This window comes from Acipenser ruthenus, chromosome 39, assembly GCF_902713425.1.
Source record: "Acipenser ruthenus chromosome 39, fAciRut3.2 maternal haplotype, whole genome shotgun sequence".
In the NCBI taxonomy this organism is placed as follows: Eukaryota; Metazoa; Chordata; class Actinopteri; order Acipenseriformes; family Acipenseridae; genus Acipenser; species Acipenser ruthenus.
Window position 1 is genome coordinate 8,143,316 of NC_081227.1, and position 23,602 is coordinate 8,166,917.

Consider the following 23,602-nt stretch of genomic DNA (forward strand, 5'->3'; position numbering starts at 1 on the left):
GGGAGGAGAATTTAACTCCTTCCCTGCCAGTATTTCTAAGGGCAGAGCCCTGCTCTGCCTCACTAACGTTTTTATTGTCCGTTGTTCAAATGCAGTTGTATCCTGTGTTAACCAGTTTGTAAACACTGCCTGGTATTTGTATTACTATGACAAGTCTTTATTCAGTGAGCTTCATTTGGAAATGTCTGTGTAGAGCCCATTCATTCAGTTTCCTCACATCTCTTCCTACACAATGTATTCTTTATATTTGTGCTGTTCAGCTTTGGGAAGTTTGGTAAAGTAGTCTAGTAACCCTGATGTTATGTGATGAATGTGGCCTGTATGTTGCCCATCTGTATAAACTGTGAAGATTTGATTTCATGTTCAGCTTTCTGCTTTCACCTGCACTGCTGCATGCTAATAATCCATTGAGCTGGTAACCAGCTGTGGCAAAGTGGTGAGTGAATACAGGTGCGTGCAGTGCAGAGCGGATACAAAACAGACAGACAGTGATTTCCAGGTGCAAGGGTGTTTATTGATTTAATTGACAATGTCCAGAGCCTTATGGCAAACACCTGTAAATAATAATGATGGAGTGATACAGCAGCGTGTATCACTCGGTATTTGTAAATCCCCGGGTTTGACCCGCAACCAGAAGTCCAGTTTTACACACCAACACTAAACACGAAACACAAACACAGTTCTTGGTGATAGTGAATAAGTGCAAGTGGTGTATTACAGTTCTCTGTGAAATGCAGGGGTGAAAGTGATGTCCGGGTTTATGCTGGCTTTCGCTACAGCTCCGGATCGTGTTACTGGTAGTCTATTAAAAACAGATGACAGTTAACAAACACTAACAAACACAAGACAAAACTCACAGTTCATGATACTGCAACACAGACTCCTTGTAGGTTTAAAACACTAACCATTTACCAAGGAATAGATCACATCCGCTATGACCCCTATATATACCCTCGCTCATGACCCCTAGGTTAACGAGCGCATCCGCTCCTCCAATCCTCGGATGCCATGCCGTTTCCCGTCCGAGTCATTGAGTTTGGGTACCGTAGCTCCGCCCCCTTCCTAAATGACCGACTTCCACCTCCCCTAAGGAATAAATTGTCGTGCCATTTAGTTAAGTGTGCTCTGTTCCTTTTATACAGTGCCCTCACAGATCGGGAGGGAGATCCAACACCAAGAATCATTCCATCTCTGTCACACCAGCGTGTTGCTCACATGTATCGAGCTTTTGTATTGCATTGTATATAGATAATTTCAGGTGATATTAAAGTTACTCAATTAGATCATAATGAGGTACTACTGTATGCATTCAGAAAAGCTCCGAAATAATCATTTTTAATCCGAAAAAATGAAATCGTGATGAACGGAATCACATATATCAATCACTATATGTGATTGCTATGCTAAGAGCACTGATAATTATTATAATGCACAGGCTGTGCTATTCAATTACTATAAACACAAAGGTACCTGTAAAAACACAATGTCTGTTTGTTCTGCTGTTAACTAAGACACTGCTGAGCTGATCCGTTTTGATGAGATCAGTTCCAATTGAAACTGACCAGCATGCCAGGGCTAGAGCTACACTCAGATCAGCCATACATTAGCTCCATTTACATATACCCTCTCAGCCAATCAGAGTGCAGGATGTTTCTGCAGTGTGATTGAATACTGCATGAAACAATCCTGGGGTGTAACTGTAACAGTACTGATGTTCTCCTTCACCAGTCCCTGCAGTGGCGCTGATACAGAGGAAAGCGCGGGAATCTGCAGGAACGGACGTCATTTGCCACGTGACGGGGTTCTACCCCCGAGAGGTTGAGGTGAACTGGATCAGAGACGGTGAGGCTCTGCTGGAGGAGGGGGTGTGGAGTGGAGAGGTGCTACCCAATGAGGACAGAACCTACCAGCTGAGAAAGACCCTGACAGTGAGTCCTGAGGACCAGAAGAAACACAGCTACTCCTGCCAGGTGGACCACGCCAGTCTGGATGAGAAGGTGGATGTGAAATGGGGTAAGAGAGAGAGAGAGAGAGAGAGAGAGAGAGTGAGAGAGAGAGAGAGAGAGAGAGAGAGAGAGAGAGAGAGACCCTGCTACTGAAATAGACTGTGTGAGCAGGGAGGGAGGGAGGCTGTACCTGAGACCCTGGTACTGAAATAGACTGTGTGAGTAGGGAGGGAGGGAGGGAGGCTGTACCTGAGACCCTGGTACTGAAATAGACTGTGTGAGCCGGGAGGGAGGGAGGGAGGCTGTACCTGAGACCCTGCTACTGAAATAGACTGTGTGAGCCGGGAGGGAGGGAGGGAGGCTGTACCTGAGACCCTGCTACTGAAATAGACTGTGTGAGCAGGGAGGGAGGGAGGGAGGCTGTACCTGAAGTATACAATGAGAAATCACAAACACTACAGCCACTCTCTTCAATTCAAAAGCTTTTTATTGCAACAGGGATTTCCCAGCTGAAGTTCCCTCCTGATAGCACTTCACAAAGGGGTCTGCTTTAAGAACAGTTGGTGCTAGATTAGTTTATCTCATGGATGCACCCTTATGAAAGAAGAGACTTAAAAATCAAGCTGGATTCCAGAATAGACAGATTGTAGAGGGGAGCACACCATTCATTTCAATAGGGATTGTAGAGGGGAGCACACCATTCATTTCAATAGGGATTGTAGAGGGGAGCACACCATTCATTTCAATAGGGATTGTAGAGGGGAGCACACCATTCATTTCAATAGGGATTGTAGAGGGGAGCACACCATTCATTTCAATAGGGATTGTAGAGGGGAGCACACCATTCATTTCAATAGGGATTGTAGAGGGGAGCACACCATTCATTTCAATAGGGATTTGGTCGGGACCCGTAAATCATGCTGAATTACCCAGAATGCCGGTTTGTAGAGCGGCCAGATTAGACTGGTTTTACTGGAAATGCTACATGACTGTGGTAAACTTTCACAGCACTGGTATTACTGTGCTTTAAATAGAGCCTGATTCCCGCTGCAGGGATGTGGGTCATTATCTTCACTGATTGCTTTTGCTAAACAGTCTCCTGTGTGTTTGCAGTTCCAGAGGCTGCTCTCAACATGGGGTTTGTTGCTGGTGGTGTGCTGGCTGCTCTGGGTCTGATCATCGCAGTGATTATAGGAGCTCTCATCTGGAAGAAAAGAGCATCAGGTGAGAGAGAGGGAGGCGGGGTTAAGAGCTGCTTTATTAATGCTGCATTTCTAATTCCTTTATGAATTGTGTTCTGTATGTGCAGAATAGACATGATGGAGACATGAAATATACACATTTATGAGATTAACTGAACAAACTCCCATTTCTAGTTGATCCCAGTCTTTTAATGCCCTGGTCTCTCCTGCAGTAAATGTGTAAAAGGTGCCTGTACTAGTCTTTGCACTGGGCTGCTGATTCCTCCTTGTAGGAATCTGAAGAGATGTCTTCCACAGTCCTCTCTGGACTCAGCTTTCAGCTGGCCTTAGTTTAGGTTCTGAATAAACTGCTGCCAGCACTGGGGCAGTGAGGATCGATAGAGCCCTAACTCCTGAAACAGCTACCCAAGGATTTGAACCCCTGATGGCACTCCAGATTTGCAGAGTACTGGAAACGTTACCCAACATGAGTTTAACACACATGCTATGCTCTTGGAAAACAACATGATGATAATGTGTGCTTATAAGCTCAACGGGACTCTTCCAGGTGCCGATAAGGACATGAATCTAGTATTTTAGAAGTGCTTTACAACAAGAACCCACACATCAGTGACACAGAGGCTGAATGCAGCATATAGCTAGACCTGCTGTACATTCTCTCAGTCTACATATAACATGAGTGCACTCACAACCTTCTCCAGAGTGACAATACATTTCTCAATGATATGAAGCTGCTGATAGTTTCACTTGTAAATACAGTAACCCTGAGTTTTGTAATTCACTCCTAGGTGCCAGGAGCCCTGACTACACACCAGCGCAGAGTTAGATGTGTTTTAATTGTATAGATTTAAGGAGAAATAAAACTTACTTTTCAAAATCAAAAACACTTTTTTGCAGATGAAGGCTGGAGAAAAACAAACAGAATTGAATTCAATAATTACAATTTAAAAGACGACTCTGAATTTGTTATAGGGGTTAGAATGCAGTTCTTTAAATACTGTTCTTGTGAACAATTTAACTTGCACTACAGGAAAACCGATCTGTAGAAACTGCCTGTACCTTCTTAATATCTTTTCTATGGTTCAGAGTTGTAATCTATGTGTTTCTGCAGAGCTGTCTCTACCTGGTTTGCTCTGCTTTTAGGAGCTCATTGTTTTCTATGGTTCAGAGTTGTAATCTATGTGTTTCTGCAGAGCTGTCTCTACCTGGTTTGCTCTGCTTTTAGGAGCTCATTGTTTTCTATGGTTCAGAGTTGTAATCTATGTGTTTCTGCAGAGCTGTCTCTACCTGGTTTGCTCTGCTTTTAGGAGCTCATTGTTTTCTAATGCCACACCTGCTAGATACTAAACTAGAGTAACATTCAAATATAAACCCAAGTGAGAAGGGCTTTACAGGCTCTTCTATGAAAGATCTCCTCATTCCTGGTGTCTGCTTGTATTGATTTTATTATAATTATTATTTCAGCAAAGGAACAAAGTGATGCTTCATCCAACTCATCCAACTCCACCAACGACGACAGGTAAAGATACATTTTCATGCACTTTTAATTACTATTTATGTTTTGTTTTGTATTAAAGACAGCACTGCTTACATTTCAAAATATGTACTGTTGTTGAATGGAGAGATTTTTGATCTTCTGTACTTAAACTTCCACTATTCTCTTGAGAGCCAGCTGTAGTCTATGGTTTGCCATTTTTTTTGAGATAGGCTACAGTACCAATGGTTTGCTATTTAAGTTGACAGTTGCCTGACTCTTCTGAGCTACAGGTTGTGGACAAACTAATGGAAACACCTGGGTAAATGAGGGACACCAAGTATATTGAAAGCAAGGGCTTCCACACAGGTGTGACTCATGTGTTAATTAAGCAAATAACATCCCAGCTTGCTAGACAGGCCTGGTTGCCTATAATTATGGCTAGCATGGCTGCAAGAGCAGACATCAGTGACTTTGAAAGAGGGGTGATTGTTGGGGCGCGTTTGGCTGGAGCTTCAGTGACAAAGACAGCTCAACTTGCTGATGTTTCAAGAGCAACGGTGTCTAAGGTGATGTCGGCATGGAACTCCATGGCATGGGCAGCAGTGTGGAGTAGTGGTTAGGGCTCTGGACTCTTGACCAGAGGGTTGTGGGTTCAATCCCCAGTGGGGGACACTGCTGTTGTACCCTTGAGCAAGGTACTTTACCTAGATTGCTCCAGTAAAAATCCAACTGTATAAATGGGTAATTGTATGTAAAATAATAATGTGATGTCTTGTAACAATTGTAAGTCGCCCTGGATAAGGGCGTCTGCTAATAAATAAATAATAATAATAATAACTCAGAGGGAAAGACATCATCAGCAAAGGGCAACAGTGGGCGGAAGCGCATACTCCAGGATTGTGATATCCGTGCATTAATTCGAAGTGCAAGGGAAACAGGCGAGCAACTGCAGATAAATTGACTGCAAATTTCAAACTGGGCGCGAGCAGCCAGTTTCATCAAAAACGGTCTGCCGAGAACTCTGCAGAGCGGGATACCATAGTGGCCCAACGCCCTATTAAGTGACTTTACATTGGGGTTTCCATTTTTTCGTCCACTACCTGTACATGAGATTTTGTGTTTCCTGTGAGTCTCACATGAATAACAGACGCCAGTGTCACTGATACTCCAGCATGGTATTGATAGGACAGAGCACAGCACACCAACAAGGAGGGTAGAGTTCAGAGGAGAGCCTGAGAGCGCTCCTGCTTCTCACTGATACTCCAGCATTGTCTTGATAGGACAGAGCACAGCACACCAACAAGGAGGGTAGAGTTCAGAGGAGAGCCTGAGAGCGCTCCTGCTTCTCACTGATACTCCAGCATTGTCTTGATAGGACAGAGCACAGCACACCAACAAGGAGGGTAGAGTTCAGAGGAGAGCCTGAGAGCGCTCCTGCTTCTCACTGATACTCCAGCATGGTCTTGATAGGACAGAGCACAGCACACCAACAAGAAGGGTAGAGTTCAGAGGAGAGCCTGAGAGCGCTCCTGCTTCTCACTGATACTCCAGCATTGTCTTGATAGGACAGCGCACAGCACACCAACAAGGAGGGTAGAGTTCAGAGGAGAGCCTGAGAGCGCTCCTGCTTCTCACTGATACTCCAGCATTGTCTTGATAGGACAGTCAGTAAAGAGCCTGATGCTTCAGAGCGCCGGCTCTTTTCTACCCATCTCACCAGTCATGATGTTTGAAGAGGCAGGACCTACTAATTTGAGACAAGCATGTGTCACACATTTCTGTGTTATTGAGACTAAAATCTGTGTTGGACTCTTCTGACTGATCTCATCTGTTTTAATCCCATCACAGCTTATACATTATTGGGTATAATTTTCATTCTGTTCACAGCAGAGTACAATGAGCCTCCATCTTCTGTAAGGATGAAACGGTGTGACTGTAACAGAGGTGCAGGGAGCAGCAGTTAGGATTTTGAGTTGTTTCTTGCTAGTTTTGAGGGTGCAAACACAAACACAGACTGACTCCATTGTGCTTTTCTCACCCATGTGCTTTACTAACCACAGTCTCTTTGTTCCATGTCTGTATTATTCCAGGTGTGACTCCATTGCAGAGAAGCTGATGACAGACAGAATAAACGATTCAGCTGAGGCTTCATCTTTTCCACTTCATTGTACCCTGATGTTACCACACAGAGCGATCGTACAAACCAATAGACAAGGATGCGGTATGGCAGACATCTGTGTCAACTTAATGTGTACTCATTTGTAGAATTATTTTGTCATGTATTATTATTTTACTGAAGCTTTGAGATGTACAGAAGATGTTCACTTTTCAGTGTACCTGTAATATTTCTGTAAATTGTGAATATGTATATATTAGTGTCACTTCTTTAACTTCTTTCAGTCTAAAATAATGTAATGAGTCAAACTCTGAAAAAACATTCTTTAAATAACTAAGTGAAGCCCTGTGTAAAATGTACTTGTTTTGTATTTTGATTTAAATGTATTATTTGTTTATTTTAGAACCGGGGTACCCCTCCGCCCCTGTGCAATTTATTATTCTGTATTTGTTTTGTGGTATTATTATTATTGTGGTGTTTTATTATTTGTAAATGTGACTATGAAGAGTCGTAGGTTTTGTTTGGCAGCGTGGATGGGAAGCCCCATCCACAATTTTACAACCTTGTGGTAATGTGTGGCTGTCGCTAGTGCGTTGTTAAACTAGCCGGCAGTCACACGTAATTAATAAACTGGTGCAGATTGTGGCCGAGGGGTAATAGAATCATTACTAGCTAGTTAAACCCCTCGGCACGGTATATAAACCTGCAGCGCTCTCAGTTGGGGGTGGAGAGTAGTGGGGAGAATGCGAGTGAGAGAAGGCGTCTGAAAACAAAAGAAACTAAGAAACCAAGGATCAGTGAAGGCTGCTGCCCAGCCTGACTTGTCTTCCTTAGTGTTGGTGATCTTGTTTTGTTTGATTTATTTTTACTCTGTGTGCTTATTCTTGTTATTTAAATAAACGGCGCTGCAGCGTCTTTGTGCACTGCAGTATTTCTCCTTTGTGTTTCTTCCTGCGTCTGGCCTGACGTCACCACACGGCTACCCTGTCACAGTCTTTATTGTACAGTCAGCAATACAAGATGAATTCAAACTTGAAACCCATCAAAAACAACAACATACAGGGGCTCCCGAGTGGCGCATCCAGTAAAAGCACTCGCTAGAGTGCAGGATGCGCTGTATAGCCTGGACGTCGCCGGTTCAAGTCCAGGCTATTCCACAGCCAACCGTGGACGGGAGCTCCCAGGGGGCGGCACTCAAATGGCCGAGCGTCGCCCGTGGGGAGGGAGGGTTAGGTCGGCCAGGGTGTCCTCGGCTCACCGCGCACCAGCGACCCCTGTAGTCTGGCCGGGCGCCTGCAGGCTTGCCTGTAAGCTGCCCAGAGCTGCGTTGTCCTCCGACGCTGTAGCTCTGAGGCGGCTGCACAGTGAGTCTGCAGAGTGTAAAGAAGCGGGCGGCTGACAGCACACGCTTCGGAGGACAGTGTGTGTTCATCTTCGCCCTCCCGAGTCAGCGCAGGGGTGGTAGCGGTGAGCTGAGCCTAAAAATAATTGGGCATTTCAAATTGAGGAGAAAATAATAAAAACTAATTGGCATTGACTAAATTTATAAAAAAAATACATTATAAAAAAATTGGCGTGGTGAAAGAGGCACATATTTACAGCATATTTAATACTCCATTTTAATTTTAGGCATACTAGGACTGACAGAAGCCTCTGTAAATACAGCTCTGCTGAAATTCCAGTTTCAGCCAAGCAAAGGTCTTCTACATGCAGGCAAACTACAACACCAGCACAGGCACAGTTCCATTGCTGCCTGTTGCAGAGTCTGCAGACACACCAAGAGACTTCACAGACAGAAGCTGTAAATATACTTAGAATTTCCTATTCAAATGAAAAATTCATGTTTGAGATAACACAGGAAAGCCAGTTTTGGAACATGTGTTTATTTATTTATTTATTTATTGTTTAAATTTAGTAGTCGTCAATCGATTTTACCCTGTTTTTCTCCCAATTTGAAATGTCCAATTGTATTTTAAGCTCAGCTCACCGCTACCAACCACACACTCACTCAGGAGGGCAATGATGAACACACGCTGTCCTCCGAAGCGTGTGCCGTCAGCCGACCGCTTCTTTACACACTGCAGACTCACCATGCAGCCACCCAAGAGCCACAGCGTCAGAAGACAACGCAGCCCCGGGCAGCTTACAGGCAAGCCCGCAGGCGCCCGGCCAGACCACAGGGGTCGCTGGTGTGCGGTGAGCCGAGGACACCCTGGCCGACCTAAGCCCTCTGCAAATTATCTCTAATGTGAAAAACACATTGTTTTGCCCTGAAAGTTAATTGACCAAAATGTCATTACATACAACGCTATTTACCATTGTAATAATAATAGTAAAATCACTTTAATTTAAGGGGTTTAATATGAAACAACCAAATGTGCTTTTAAATTGTCCGAGTCTTTACTTTCTCTTTAAATGCAAAATGAAGAACGCTAAAACGAGAGTTAATATTCTCTATTAATATTCATACGATTACGAATAGTGATTGTAATAAAGGGTGTCCTGCATTTATTCTTTTTAAATGATAGATTCACCGCTTATTAAAATGATGCTTCTCAGTTTGCATCAGTTTCTTCGTTCTGCACGCACCAAAACCCTTTAACCAATTTTACTATTAGTACTAAATGACTAGCAGGGATCAATTGAATTCTTAAACAGGAAGAAAATGTCGGGGTCGGGGGGGGGGGGGGGGGGCAGAAAAACAGCAACCCTAAATATAATATTCAGAAATATTTAATATATTAGAAAGCTACTTGTTAACGGTCAAAAAAATACTCATTAATGTAGCATGATTAAGAGTAACTCCCTTTATAAATGGCTGTGGCAAAGTGGTGAGTGGATACAGGTGAGTGCAGTGCAGGTACGAATCACACAGACAATTACTAACAGGTGCAAGGGTGTTTATTGATAAATTACAATGTCCAGAGCCTTAAATGCAAATACCTGTAAATAATAATGCTGGAAGTGATTACAGCGGCGTGTATCACTTCGGTTTTTATAAACTCCCATGGGTTTGACCCGCAACCAAAAAGTCCAGTTTTATCCCCCACACAAAACACAAAGACACAGACACAGTTCCTACGGTGCGTGATTTAAGTGCTTGCGGTGAAAAGACAGTTCGTTGTGAAACAGGGAAGTGCTGGTGTCCGGATTTGTTGCTGGCCTGCGGCTGCAGCTCCGGATAGTGTTAGTAGTCTTAAAACGACACAAACAGAACAATGTTACAAGACAGACTAACAAATACAACACTCACGGTTCTCATAATTGCAGGGTTTCCTTTTGGTTCTTTCTCTAACCATTCACAAAGGAGCAGATCACGTACGCTATCCCCCTATTTATATCCTCGCTCATGACCCCTAAGTTAACGAGCGCATCCGCTCCTCCAATCCTCGGATGCCACGTCGTTTACCGTCGGGGTCATTGAGTTTGGGTACCATAGCTCCGCCCCCTTCCTAAATGACCGACTTCCACCTACCCGACGGAATAAATTGTCGTGCCATTTAGTTAAGGGTACTGTGTTCCTTTTACACAGTGCCCTCACAGATCGAGAGGGAGATCTAACACCAAGAATCATTCCATCTCTGTCACAATGGCTTATTTTCAAATAAAGAATACAAAGCCTTTTATTCATGCTGATATTTTTCACTTTCCATTGTATGCACATCTTTAAACAATTAATGTAAAAAGCTCAGTAAAGTCTTCTTTTTTAGGGTGGTTAACTGCTGATCCAGAAGACACAGCCAAAGGATTCTGCAAATACTGCAGTCTCAATAAGATGCAAGAACAACAAAACACATTAACAATGCTACTCCACATTCTGCCTTGAATAAAATAAACTGCTTCAAAGTAACACCCGTGTTGAAGGTTAGACACAAAAAGAGAAGCGCAGAATTGAAACAAACGTTTCTACTGGCAAATCACACCACCATTTCCACTGTGGCTTACATGTGTGTGAGACCATCAAAGACATTGCAAATGACACAAACTGCAAACTGCATCCAGCTGCACAGAACGAGGTGCACAGCAGGGATACATTCAGTCCGGGGGCCAAGCTTCATTTGATTTTTGTAAGTTTTGGCCCCCCGTATACTGAGTATGACAAGTAGCTTACCTGTGCATAAACAATATGTGTTTTTAATTGTATTGTAATTATTAAAACACGAATACTGTTCCATAGGATTGATTTTGCCACGCTGTGGTGTTAGGGTTATGTTATTACTTGCTGTACAGTGCTCGCTCTATGTCCCGCCTCCATGTAAGCAATCTCTTCGTTCTGATTTGCGGATTTCTCTTTTGATTGACAGTCCGCCAATACTACCTTGCTACAGTTTATTTTTCTTTTACACTTAGTTATTAAAGTGGACTGAGAAAAAAATAAGTTTGGCCCAGGTGCAAAAACAGCAAAGCTAATATTTTGGAGAGCCCAAGAGCAGTAATTGTAGATTTGATCAGGCCCCTGCATATTCTAAATATGGATGAACTCTCTGGATGTACTTTGTGAAAGCTGCAGTACCTCAAGCCAGTTCAGCAAATTCGAACTTTCTTTAATTCCCCAAATACACTGACCAGTGTTGAATCCGCATGACAAATAAAATAAATACGTAAATACAATTTGCACACGACTTGGAGAAACTGTTTAGAAACATAATCCAGTGTGCAGATGAATATATACCAATTGGGAATGTACACAAACAGTGCCTGAATACAACATAGTACCTTATGATAAACGATAGCATGTCCTGCAGTATATTGTAGGAAGCGATAGTGTTTTTATATGGACGATGAAGCAGAGTGCACAGAAGCACACACTGTGGAAGGATTCATTAAACAATCAGATCCCTGTACAGAACTGCACAAGTGTGCAGCAAAATCAAACCATGATTTATTAGGGTCGTTTAGGGTAAAAGTGCACAGTTTGAATAACATTCATACCATTGTAAACTATGTCCTGCAGAGCATCTGATTATAAACTCACACAAGCCCTGCACCCAGTCCTAGATAGCAGAACATCCTGTTTAAGTATATTATTATCGTTATTATTATTAATATTATTGAAATGCTATTGAAATATTAAAACTAGGTAGGTGCCATAGAGGCAAATCTGCTCTGAGTGAACCAATTATCATCACTGCATGAAGAAGTCTCACCTGAAAGTCTGTAGAATTACTAACAGGAGCTGTTCATGCAGCTATAAGGGAGGGACAATTTATTTTGCATCAAACTCCTGGCCCCTGATCCTTTTAAATACTTGTGACGAAGTGCCCACCCCTGTGTGTATTTTCTGTTATATGTTGCGTGTGGTGTGTTAAATGTTGGTGTATAGTCATTGGTACACGGGATATAAACGGGTCTGTGTAACTCAAGTGTTTAAAATGTATATTTGTATTTAGGCACGAGGATGGCACAGCACTTCACGTGCAAGTAAAATGTAATATGTGAGCACGGGGAATTACACTTTATTAATTCACGTGCAGTTGTACCGCGACTCCAATTGAATGATTGATTAGCAGTCGAGTCTCGGTACAGCTGCATAAAAACAGCATGTTTTCACTCACTCGGGGTTGGGTGTTCGGTGAGTGGAGAACGGGATTGGAGACGGAGGTAAAGAGAATAAATAATAAAATAATAATTGTTAAAGAAGCTCGCCGTGTTTTGTTTAGTGATAGTCCGTTTTGTTTATCTCTTTTGTTTTGGCGAATGTGTCGTGTCCTTGTGTTTTTGTTTGTTACCACCGTTTATTTTCTATTCTGTTTATTTATTAAATGCTGAGCGAAAGCATTCGCTCAGCTTCACCAAACTCCACATCTCTCTCTGTTTATTTTCCTGTTTTTTGTCTGACGCCTCCCACTCCGGCCGTCTTTGTGACACGTGGTGAGTGGGATAACGGCGCCTCCAAGCGTCAGACCAGGGATACTACGGGTGGAAAATTCATTAAAAAAAATGGGATGGGAGGAAGAAAGGCAGCCATAGCGTAATCGCCAAGAGGAGTTGAAGGAAGGAGGGGCTCCATGGTGTGCCTCCTGCATGGAGTATGGGCACCTCCAGGAAGTTTGCCTCTATGAAGACCCTCTCTTTTTGAAGGCCCTCGATCAGGGAAAGGTGGAGGATGCGGAGGAGTGGCTTCGCCTAAAGGCCACGAGACCAGTCCACCGCCAGGAGCTGCCTCTGCCTCTTCAGACCGCAGTTTCTGGTTTAAAAACAAAAACAACAAAAAAAATAATAAAGAAATGGAAGGCTGGAGCTGGAGAGATGGCTGCCAGGATCTGGAGGACCTCCTCAGTGGTCTAGAGGACCAAGGCTGGTGCCTTGCCTGTGGGGAGTTCGGGCACCCGGTGGTGCACTGCCCCTACCAAGAGGGAGAGGAGGAACTGGCCCAGGGGAGGAAGGTGAGGAGGAGGCAGAGAAGGGGAAAGGGGAAGAGGAAGGCAGAGCGTCCACCGCCCAAGTCTCCACCAGCAGAGGAAGAATGCCTGCTGGTTTTGCCTCCAGAGCCAGAGGGAGAGGAGCCGTCTCCAGGGCCAGAGGGAGAGGAGCCGTTGCTGCTGTCTCCAGCGCCAGAGGGAGAGGTCCCACCGCTGTCTCCAGAGCAGGAGGGAGAGCTGCACCAGTCCCCTGCAAGTGAGGGAGAGCCGCACCAGTCCCCTGTAACAAGGGTAGACTATAACTCTGCTCCCACCTCCGCCACCAGGAGACTACACGCCTCCGCCACCTCCACCGGCAGGAGCAGAACAGCAGGAGCTGCCTCTGCCTCCGCCACGTCCACCAGCAGAGGGTGAATGCCTGCTGGGTCCCTGTCCTCCAGCAGAGGGTGAATACCTGCTGGGTCCCTTTCCACCAGCAGAGGATGAATACCTGCTGGTATCACTTCCCCCACCAGCAGAGGATGAATACCTGCTAGTATCACTTCCCCCACCAGCAGAGGACAAATACCTGCTGGTATCACTTCCCTCACCAGAAGAGGATGAATGCCTGCTGGTATCACTTCCCCCACCAGCAGAGGATGAATGCCTGCTGTCATCACTTCCCGCACCAGCAGAGGATGAATACCTGCTGGTATCACTTCCCCCACCAACAGAGGATGAATGCCTGCTGGTATCACTTCCCCCACCATCACGAGGAGAGGAGCTGGAGCTGCCTCTGCCTCCATCACCATCAGGGGGAGAGGAGCAGGAGCTGCCTCTCCCTTCACCAGAAGGACCAGGACTAGATGCTGGCGGTCCTCAGCAGCCCTTGCATAGGCTGCTAAGGGAAGCACGGGGAAGAACCGCCCGGCCGCAGTGGCCGAGAAGAGGGCCAACACCCGCACCCCAGCTTGTCCTGACTCCCTGCCTCGCTTCGCCCAAGGATGCCTGCCTCGCTTCGCCCAAGGATGCCTGCCTCGCTTCGCCCAAGGATGCCTGTCTGGCATGGCCTGGGGCTGCCTGGCGCTCCGCATCGCCTCAGGCTGCCTGTCGCTCCACATCGTCTGGGGTTGCCTGTCGCTCCGCAGAGCCTGGGGTTGCCAGCCGCTCCGCATCGCCTGGGGTCGCTGGAACTGCTTCGCCAGGGGTTGCAGTCAGCTCTGCTTGGCCGCAGGGGTCAGTGTGGCCGGAGCCCCACCAGAGGGAGCTGCCGGCTATGAAAAAGGGGGGAGAGGTCAGGACACCACCTTCCCCCGCAGCAGTTTCGCTGCAGGAGTTCTGGGGGCTGGAGTCCCCCCCAGAGGGAGCTGCCGGCTATAAAGGGGGGAGAGGTCAGGAGACCACCTTCCCCCGCAGCAGTTTCGCTGCCGGAGACCTTGGAGGAGGTCTGGAGACCACCAACCCCAGCAGCTTTTCCGCTGCTGGACTTGCCCCGGCTGAAGGAGTCAGTCTGGGAGCTGTCAGCACGTCTGCTGACAGCCGCACCATTGGCAGCATTTCCGCTGCCAGTGGTACAGCAGGAGGAGAGATTCGCCCCACTGTCAGCACAGCACTTCACGTGCAAGTAAAATGTAATATGTGAGCACGGGGAATTACACTTTATTGATTCACATGCAGTTGTACCGCGACTCCAATTGAATGATTGATTAGCAGTCGAGTCTCGGTACAACTGCATAAAAACAGCATGTTTTCACTCACTCGGGGTTGGGTGTTCGGTGAGTGGAGAACGGGATTGGAGACGGAGGTAATGAGAATAAATAATAAAATAATAATTGTTAAAGAAGCTCACCGTGTTTTGTTTAGTGAGAGTCCGTTTTGTTTATCTCTTTTGTTTGGCAAATGTGTCGTGTCCTGTTACCACCGTTTATTTTCTGTTCTGTTTATTTATTAAATGCTTTCGCTCAGCTTCACCAAACTCCACATCTCTCTCTGTTTATTTTCCTGTTTCTTGTCTGACGCCTCCCACTCCGGCCGTCTTTGTGACAACACTGTACTTAATTGAGGGCAGTTCTGAAACCCAGGACTGGGTGCAAAACACAAAGTGAATTAAATAGAAACATTTCAGACTGTAACGTTCAACAAGTGGCAAAAATAGAAGCTAAGAAATGCGTTGGTCTTTCCAGATTAAACTAAGAAACTGCGTCAGAATTTGTGTTGCATTTTGAATGTACCAACAACTGTCCTTTTTGAAATTTTGAAATTTTTCAATGAGGTGCTTCTCCTCAAAATCACATATCACTCAGGGCCATCCATTGGAGAGCCCTGATCTAAACAGTGGGCACACTTTCCTTCATCAGTTATTGAAACTAAACTGAGTCAAGCAGACCAGCGTTTGGGCTCTAGTGCCTTCATCAGTGTTGTTGAAACTAAACTGAGTCAAGCAGACCAGCGTTTGGGCTAGTGCCTTCGTTAGTATTATTGAAACTAGAAGAAACTGTTTCGGCTCCTGCCTTCATCAGTGTTGAGGTGAAACTAAAAGAAACCGAGTCAAGTAGATCAACATTTCAGCTGGTGCCTTCATCGGTGCAGTAACCCTTGACTACTTGACTGAGTTTTAATTTTGATGTATGACAGACTAGAATCTCTCTAATCTTGGTACCTAAATACTGTACAAGGAAGAGCTAATGCGTGCAGTAAGCATATAAATGACTTAGTGAATCACTAAGCTAGAAGAATGACGATTAGAATAACAAATAGAATTGGTTTCCACAAAATGATGGAATATAAAAAAACAAACACTGCAGAAACAGACGGCAACATGATACGCACAGGGACTAATGAGATACAGTGATGCGGTGCACTCACAAATACACAATGTGCAAATCTATTGAATCTTTTGATATAATCGAATGGATTTATTTCTGTACAACATCGGAACACGACAATAAAATATTTTTATAAAAAATGTAATCTTAAATTTTTTTCTTATAGGACTTTAAATAACAAAATAAAGTTCTAAGGAAGTCTAAATCAGGGCTGTTCAACAGATGGCTCTTGAGCCCTATACATCGTATTGAGCTCCACAATCCAGCTCTTAAAGTCTCCCATTGAAGGTTTATCGTGGAAAGACTGCAGGGACAATCTGCTGCAGAAGCAAGTCATGAACATGCTAATAAACTGATCTCGTGTTTAAACACTCACATACTGGATCTGTGTCTATTTTGGTTACAACTGTTCTACCTGGAGTGTCTGTGTTTCTATTCACTCAGCTATTTGAATGTTTTATGTTATCTTTATTTTTCCTGCTTCTCACTGATACTCCAGCATTGTCTTGATAGGACAGAGCACAGCACACCAACAAGGAGGGTAGAGTTCAGAGGAGAGCCTGAGAGCGCTCCTGCTTCTCACTGATACTCCAGCATTGTCTTGATAGGACAGAGCACAGCACACCAACAAGGAGGGTAGAGTTCAGAGGAGAGCCTGAGAGCGCTCCTGCTTCTCACTGATACTCCAGCATTGTCTTGATAGGACAGAGCACAGCACACCAACAAGGAGGGTAGAGTTCAGAGGAGAGCCTGAGAGCGCTCCTGCTTCTCACTGATACTCCAGCATTGTCTTGATAGGACAGAGCACAGCACACCAACAAGGAGGGTAGAGTCCAGAGGAGAGCCTGAGAGCGCTCCTGCTTCTCACTGATACTCCAGCATTGTCTTGATAGGACAGAGCACAGCACACCAACAAGGAGGGTAGAGTTCAGAGGAGAGCCTGAGAGCGCTCCTGCTTCTCACTGATACTCCAGCATTGTCTTGATAGGACAGAGCACAGCACACCAACAAGGAGGGTAGAATTCAGAGGAGAGCCTGAGAGCGCTCCTGCTTCTCACTGATACTCCAGCATTGTCTTGATAGGACAGAGCACAGCACACCAACAAGGAGAGTAGAGTTCAGAGGAGAGCCTGAGAGCGCTCCTGCTTCTCACTGATACTCCAGCATTGTCTTGATAGGACAGAGCACAGCACACCAACAAGGAGGGTAGAGTTCAGAGGAGAGCCTGAGAGCGCTCCTGCTTCTCACTGATACTCCAGCATTGTCTTGATAGGACAGAGCACAGCACACCAACAAGGAGAGTAGAGTTCAGAGGAGAGCCTGAGAGCGCTCCTGCTTCTCACTGATACTCCAGCATTGTCTTGATAGGACAGAGCACAGCACAGCACACCAACAAGGAGGGTAGAGTTCAGAGGAGAGTCTGAGAGCGCTCCTGCTTCTCACTGATACTCCAGCATTGTCTTGATAGGACAGAGCACAGCACACCAACAAGGAGGGTAGAGTTCAGAGGAGAGCCTGAGAGCGCTCCTGCTTCTCACTGATACTCCAGCATTGTCTTGATAGGACAGAGCACAGCACACCAACAAGGAGGGTAGAGTTCAGAGGAGAGCCTGAGAGCGCTCCTGCTTCTCACTGATACTCCAGCATTGTCTTGATAGGACAGTCAGTAAAGAGCCTGATGCTTGTAGGGATAGTTCAGAGTGCCCGCTCTTTTCTACCCATCTCATCAGTCATGATGTTTGAAGAGGCAGGACCTACTAATTTGAGACAAGCATGTGTCACACATTTCTGTGTTATTGAGACTAAAATCTATGTCGGACTCTTCTGACTGATCTCATCTGTTTTAATCCCATCACAGCTTATACATTATTGGGTATAATTTTCATTCTGTTCACAGCAGAGTACAATGAGCCTCCATCTTCTGTAAGGATGAAACAGTGTGACTGTAACAGAGGTGCAGGGAGCAGCAGTTAGGATTTTGAGTTGTTTCTTGCTAGTTTTGAGGGTGCAAACACAAACACAGACTGACTCCATTGTGCTTTTCTCACCCATGTGCTTTACTAACCATAGTCTCTTTGTTCCATGTCTGTATTGTTCCAGGTGTGACCCCATTGCAGAGAAGCTGATGACACAGACAGAATAAACGACTCAGCTTCATCTTTTCCACTTCATTGTGCCTGATATTACCACACAGAGCGATCGCACAGACCAATAGACAAGGAAGCTGTGTGGCAGCCGTCTGTGTCAAATTAAGAATGTGAAGTCATTTGTAGAATTATTTTATGTCATGTATTATTATTTTACTGAAGCTTTGAGATGTACAGAAGATGTTCACTTTTCAGTGTACCTGTAATATTTCTGTAAATAGTAAATCTATATATATATATATATATATTAGTGTCACTTTTTTAACTTCTTTCAGTCTAAAATAATGTAATGAGTCAAACTCTGAAAAAACATTCTTTAAATAACTGTAAGTGAAGCTTTTTGAGGAGCATCTTGAAATGTGATCAAGAGTATCATGTGAAGCATAAATGTGTTTGTGAGGGCTGGGAGCCCCGCACATGAATAGGGGGCAGGGCAAAGCCCTGTGTAAAATGTATTTGTTTTGTGTTTTGATTTAAATGTATTATTTGTTTATTTTAGAACCGGGTTACCACTCCGCCCCTGTGCAATTTATCATTTTGTATTTATTTTGTGGTATTATTATTATTATTATTATTATTATTATTATTATTATTATTATTATTATTATTATTATTATTATTATTATTATTATTATTATTATTATTATTATGGTGAGTTTAGTATTATTATTATTATGGTGAGTTATTATTATTATTATTATTATTATGGTGAGTTATTATTATTATTATTATTGTGGTGTTTTATTATTTGTAAATGTGACTATGAAGAGTCGTAGGTTTTGTTTGGCAGCGTGGATGGGAATCCCCATCCACAATTTTACAACCTCGTGGTGATGTGTGGCTGTCGCTAGTGCGTTGTTAAACTAGCCGGCAGTCACACGTAATTAATAAACTGGTGCAGATAGTGGCCGAGGGGTAATAGAATCATTACTAGCTAGTTAAACCCCTCGGCGCGGTATATAAACCTGCAGCGCTCTCAGTTGGGGGTGGAGAGTAGTGGGGAGAACGTGAGCGAGAGAAGGCGTCTGAAAACAAAAGAAACTAAGAAACCAAGGATCAGTGAAGGCTGCTGCCCAGCCTGACTTGTCTTCCTCAGTGTTGGTGATGTTGTTTTGTTTGATTTATTTTTACTCTGTGTGTTTATTCTTGTTATTTAAATAAACGGCGCTGCAGCGTCTTTGTGCACTGCAGTATTTCTCCTTTGTGTTTCTTCCTGCGTCTGGCCTGACGTCACCACACGGCTACCCTGTCACAGTCTTTATTGTACAGTCAGCAATACAAGATGAAACCCATCAAAAACAACAACATACAAATGAGTATCTAAAGATAATCATTATTTATTAAACACGCTTTACAAGATCCTGAGCATGGAGCTGCTTAAGCCTGTGGAAAGCACTAATAGATTTCAATATTCAATAAAACATTTCCAAGCCTCTGAAATAATACCTTGAGGCAGGAGGTAACAGTGTACATGAATGGAGCTTTCTTCATATTGTACCGCTGAACTCAACAGGAATGTAACAGTTTAACTACTTTCCTAAAGAGACGTGTGTTCCTGACTATGAGACTGTGTGGAACGTCTTGGAACATTTAGGGCTTTATTTTCAGGGTTCTGCACCAGTCTAACATGAACTCCAATATTATAATGAAGCTGAAAAACACCTGAACATTTCTACAAAACTATACTAGTGTATGAGTAGTTTATGAGGGCTTTTTAATTAGACTGCAGTAACATGCTGTGACAATACAGTAGACCACTTAATGTAGGATCAGAACGGGGTTAGTTAAGTAGATCTGCGGGGGCACCTCTAAAATCAACACTTTACATTCATGCAATGGTTAAAGAACAAATAGATCAGAACAGACATCTTGCTTGACTGTTATTCTCTTGTTTTGCAGTATTTCATACGTTACGTGGTTGTCTGACAGACATTAGCATCGTGGTAACTACATTGTAGAGTAGAGAGAGACTCAGAGACAGGGAGCTGGGGTGTAATAATAATAGCTTGAATTTATTACAGCGCCCTTCACACCTAGCTGGGGTGTAAGCTCTCATGCACACATTTAATAACAAATAGAAACAGAACAAACAAATATGGTTCAGTGACCAAACAAAAGGTTCAAATGAAACACTGAGAGAAAGCATCAATGACAATACCTCTTGTAGCCAGGCTGGGCGGAGCCTTCATGGACTTCCTTCCTCAAACTCCCTTCTCCCCAGAGGATTTCCTCCCTCCTCCCCAGAGAATTTTCTCCCTCTTAAATACATGTGGCCATCCCCAAATCGGCAATCGATTATCCAGTTTGGGAATGGCCACATTCCTGCAGGGATGGGAATGAGCCCCATCCCAACACACATTATTTACACAGGCAGGGCTTCTGCCACACGGCCCGTCAGAATACTGAATCCATAAATCCACAAAATAGTGCACCTGTCTTCAATGGGTTTCATTGTAATCTGCTCCCTTTGCTTTATTATATGTGTTGATGAGATTTATGTAGATGATGACCTTTTGGGAAACCAAAGTGAACACGAGATCCCGAATGAGTCTGAATCGGACACCAATGATTAATTAAAGAAGTGAATCAAGGCAAAAGTAAGAATTCAAATCAATTCAAAACTCTGTTCTGATCGCTCCGCTGCTTCTCCCTGAACTACAGCGTTTCCCTCTCCCATTCTGAAAATAAATAGCATCTTATAATATCTTAAACTTTCAGCTTTTTTAATAAGATGTGGTTGTTAAATGGATGTTTTGTTGCCGCTGCCTCGTCTCTGTGTGTTCTTCTCTGGTCGATTGCATCTCCTGCCCTGTCTGCTGCCGTGGGTCTCACCCCCTGTGCAGCTGTGTGGTCTGATGCAGAGTATTTATAAATGCATCTCCACAATTCCTGCAGTACCTTTCTCTCCACATCAGTGTGTCCAGGTACGATGGGATCATCTCTTCTGCTGTGCCTGGCGTTGTTTTAAATTGTTTCTTAACACGGACCCAGTAGTTCTCCACGTTGTCCAGCAGTAAACTGTAAAGTCAGTTTGATAAGTAACAGGGTATTCCATAATGCAAATAACGTCTGTCTCGCCACTGTGAAGCGGCAGCACAAATCTGGTCTGGATGACTCCTTACCCTGCATCACAAAGGATGATTACAAAAACAGCAGCACTGTCACCTGATACTGCCGCAGGTCTTGTGAGGAAGGGTCTGCGTGATTTCAAGGCAGACTCATTTGTGCTGAGTCATGATGGAAATAGCCAGTAATATAAAACCAAGAATTACAGGAAGTGTCACGAATCAAATAAAGAAAAACTGCACTTTCAATGGCAATGTTCAATTCAACATCTATAAATCGCTTTTTTTAAATGAATGCTGGTTTTATTAAAAAAAAGTTATTTGGAACTATTTTTTCTTATCTCAGTTTCAGGCGGAAGGATATTTAATAAACATTACTTTTTTGTTAATTAAAAACGCTTTTACTTTATTTTTTTCTAATCAGTAAGTTAACCCATTTTGTAAGAGCAATAATGCACTTCAGGGTGTGTGATATACTCCAACATCAGCACGCCCCAGGCGGGTCAAGCCACTCGGCTTCACCTCGTGATATGCACCGCGCCCGGGGAGTGGTGATATTAGAGTGTAACAGACACCCTGTCGTGCCTTATTGCTTACTTATTAGATAGGTCTATCCTGTTTCTCTAATCCTTTCAACTGCACTTCACATTCCATCTGCTGCCACATCTTTGCAAATTCTTGGTTTAGCTGAACATCAGACATCACTGTTTGTTTCTTTTGCTCCTGCGTTCAAGCAGCTTTGTAACTCTCCGGCTAAGCGCTGTTCATGAAGTCTAGTTTTCTTTATGGATTTCAATGGCTTTTTTATATTTGATCTTGAGCTCTTTCAATTTCTCTTCTAATTCTTTGCACACTTGCATGAAGTCATCCTTGTATTTTCACAAGGTACACATTGCCAGCTTTTCTCATATAATATTCAGTCAGATTCCTCTGAATTATATTTTCATCTCTTTCCAGTTCAGAAAATGTTTCCTCTTTTAAACTGTCGATAACTTTGTCAAGATTTGAGAGTTGTGGTTCTGATCTTGATTTGTGATTCTGTGCTTGTTTCCTTCGGAGGTACACGCTGTAACACACTGGAATATTTTGGATATTCAGGATTTGCGCATCACAGGAGAGTAGAAGTGAGTAAACTCCTTATCCCTTATATAAGAAGTGGGTAAATGATATATTGCCCAAATTCAAAGTGGGTAAACGCTGTTTACCTGTGTATACCCTCGACTACACCACTGAGTAAAACTCCAAAGAAAGGTTTGAAGTACCTGGTATTGCCAGGCAGTCTCCCATCCAAGTACCAACCAGGCCTGAAAAATATTATTTTATTTTTTAGCAGACACCCTTATCCAGGCCAACTTACAATAGTGACGTTATTTTTTACATACAATTACCCATTTATATAGTTTTTTTTTTTTTCCCGGACCAATGTAGGTAAAGCAGCAGTGTGTCTCCTACCTGGGATTGAACTCGCAACCTTCTACTCAGGAGCACAGAGCTCTAACCAGCACTCCACAGATGCCACATATGAAGAACGATTAGTGTCGTCTTGTATAACTTTTTTTTTTTTTTTTTTTTAACGTACTTTTTTATATAGGTATACAAATCTCAATTGCTCTGGATAAAAGCATCAGCCAAATCAATTAATATGACATTTTAAAATGGTAATATAAACGTATTCATTTCTACATTTATTTATTTAAAAATATGTATTTCTAAATGTATTTATTCATCTATGCATTTATTTAAATTATTTATTTATTTCTACCTAATAAATTCTATGGTATCTATCAAACAGACAGGAAACTGGATATTTTCAAACAGGAAATGGAACATTTCTAGAAGCGAGCAGAACCTTCAGGTTTTCAGCGAAAGCTGGTCAGGCTTGGATGTAAGCTTAAAAAATGAACGCATTTCAACAAGGCCGTGTGCTCTTCAAGGATGCCATGTTGCAAGTTCAAGCACCGGTCATTTTTTTGTGCGATAGGTGCTGTTTTAAAACATAAATAATTTAATAAATAAGTTCATTGTTCCCTGGTTTATTTCGATGGCCCTGCTGTTTCGGCCTCGTCTTGTTTACATGTGTTCACAGTCGTCTGCCTACACGTGTAATCCGTGTGATTCCACAGCAACCGGATTCCTAGCATACCTGAAAATTATTAATACATTTCAGAGTAAATATAAACATTGTATTGTACCAAATACTTGTATAAATATACATCTGTCTACACTATAGATGGGAAAATGTCTGCATTAATGACATTATTTGCTTAAAATTGTCAACCCGGGTTAATGCTAAGTGAATTTTGGCTATTGTGAGGTTTTGTTTTCCCTTCATGAATTATAATTTCACTACGAGTAGGAACTCAAATTGTGTCTGTGAAGTCTAGCTGCTAAAGCCTGACACCAGTGCGCAACATCCTAGATCAGGGGCAGGAAACCCTGGTCCTGGAGAGCCACAGTCCTGCAGGTTTGTAGGCATCTCTTAA

General features: G+C 43.5%; 1 protein-coding gene across 6 annotated transcripts in view; it reads left to right on the forward strand.

Annotated features, from left to right (window-relative positions):
* LOC117968461 (major histocompatibility complex class I-related gene protein-like) overlaps positions 1-19,244 on the forward strand; it is a 57,535-nt gene extending 38,291 nt beyond the window's left edge. For 3 of the 6 annotated variants that reach the window (XM_059009617.1, XM_059009615.1, XM_059009620.1), the window contains 5 exons: positions 1,729-2,013; positions 3,060-3,170; positions 3,937-3,969; positions 4,613-4,667; positions 6,716-7,669. In XM_059009617.1, coding sequence (XP_058865600.1) covers positions 1,729-2,013; positions 3,060-3,170; positions 3,937-3,969; positions 4,613-4,667; positions 6,716-6,890 — 659 coding nt within the window. In that variant the 3' untranslated portion in view covers positions 6,891-7,669. Of the gene's footprint in view, positions 1-1,728; positions 2,014-3,059; positions 3,171-3,936; positions 3,970-4,612; positions 4,668-6,715; positions 7,670-18,007 lie in introns of those variants that run through there. The other 3 variants (XM_059009618.1, XM_059009619.1, XM_059009616.1) reach the window with 3 other exon arrangements.
* Positions 19,245-23,602: the final 4,358 nt, after the last annotated feature.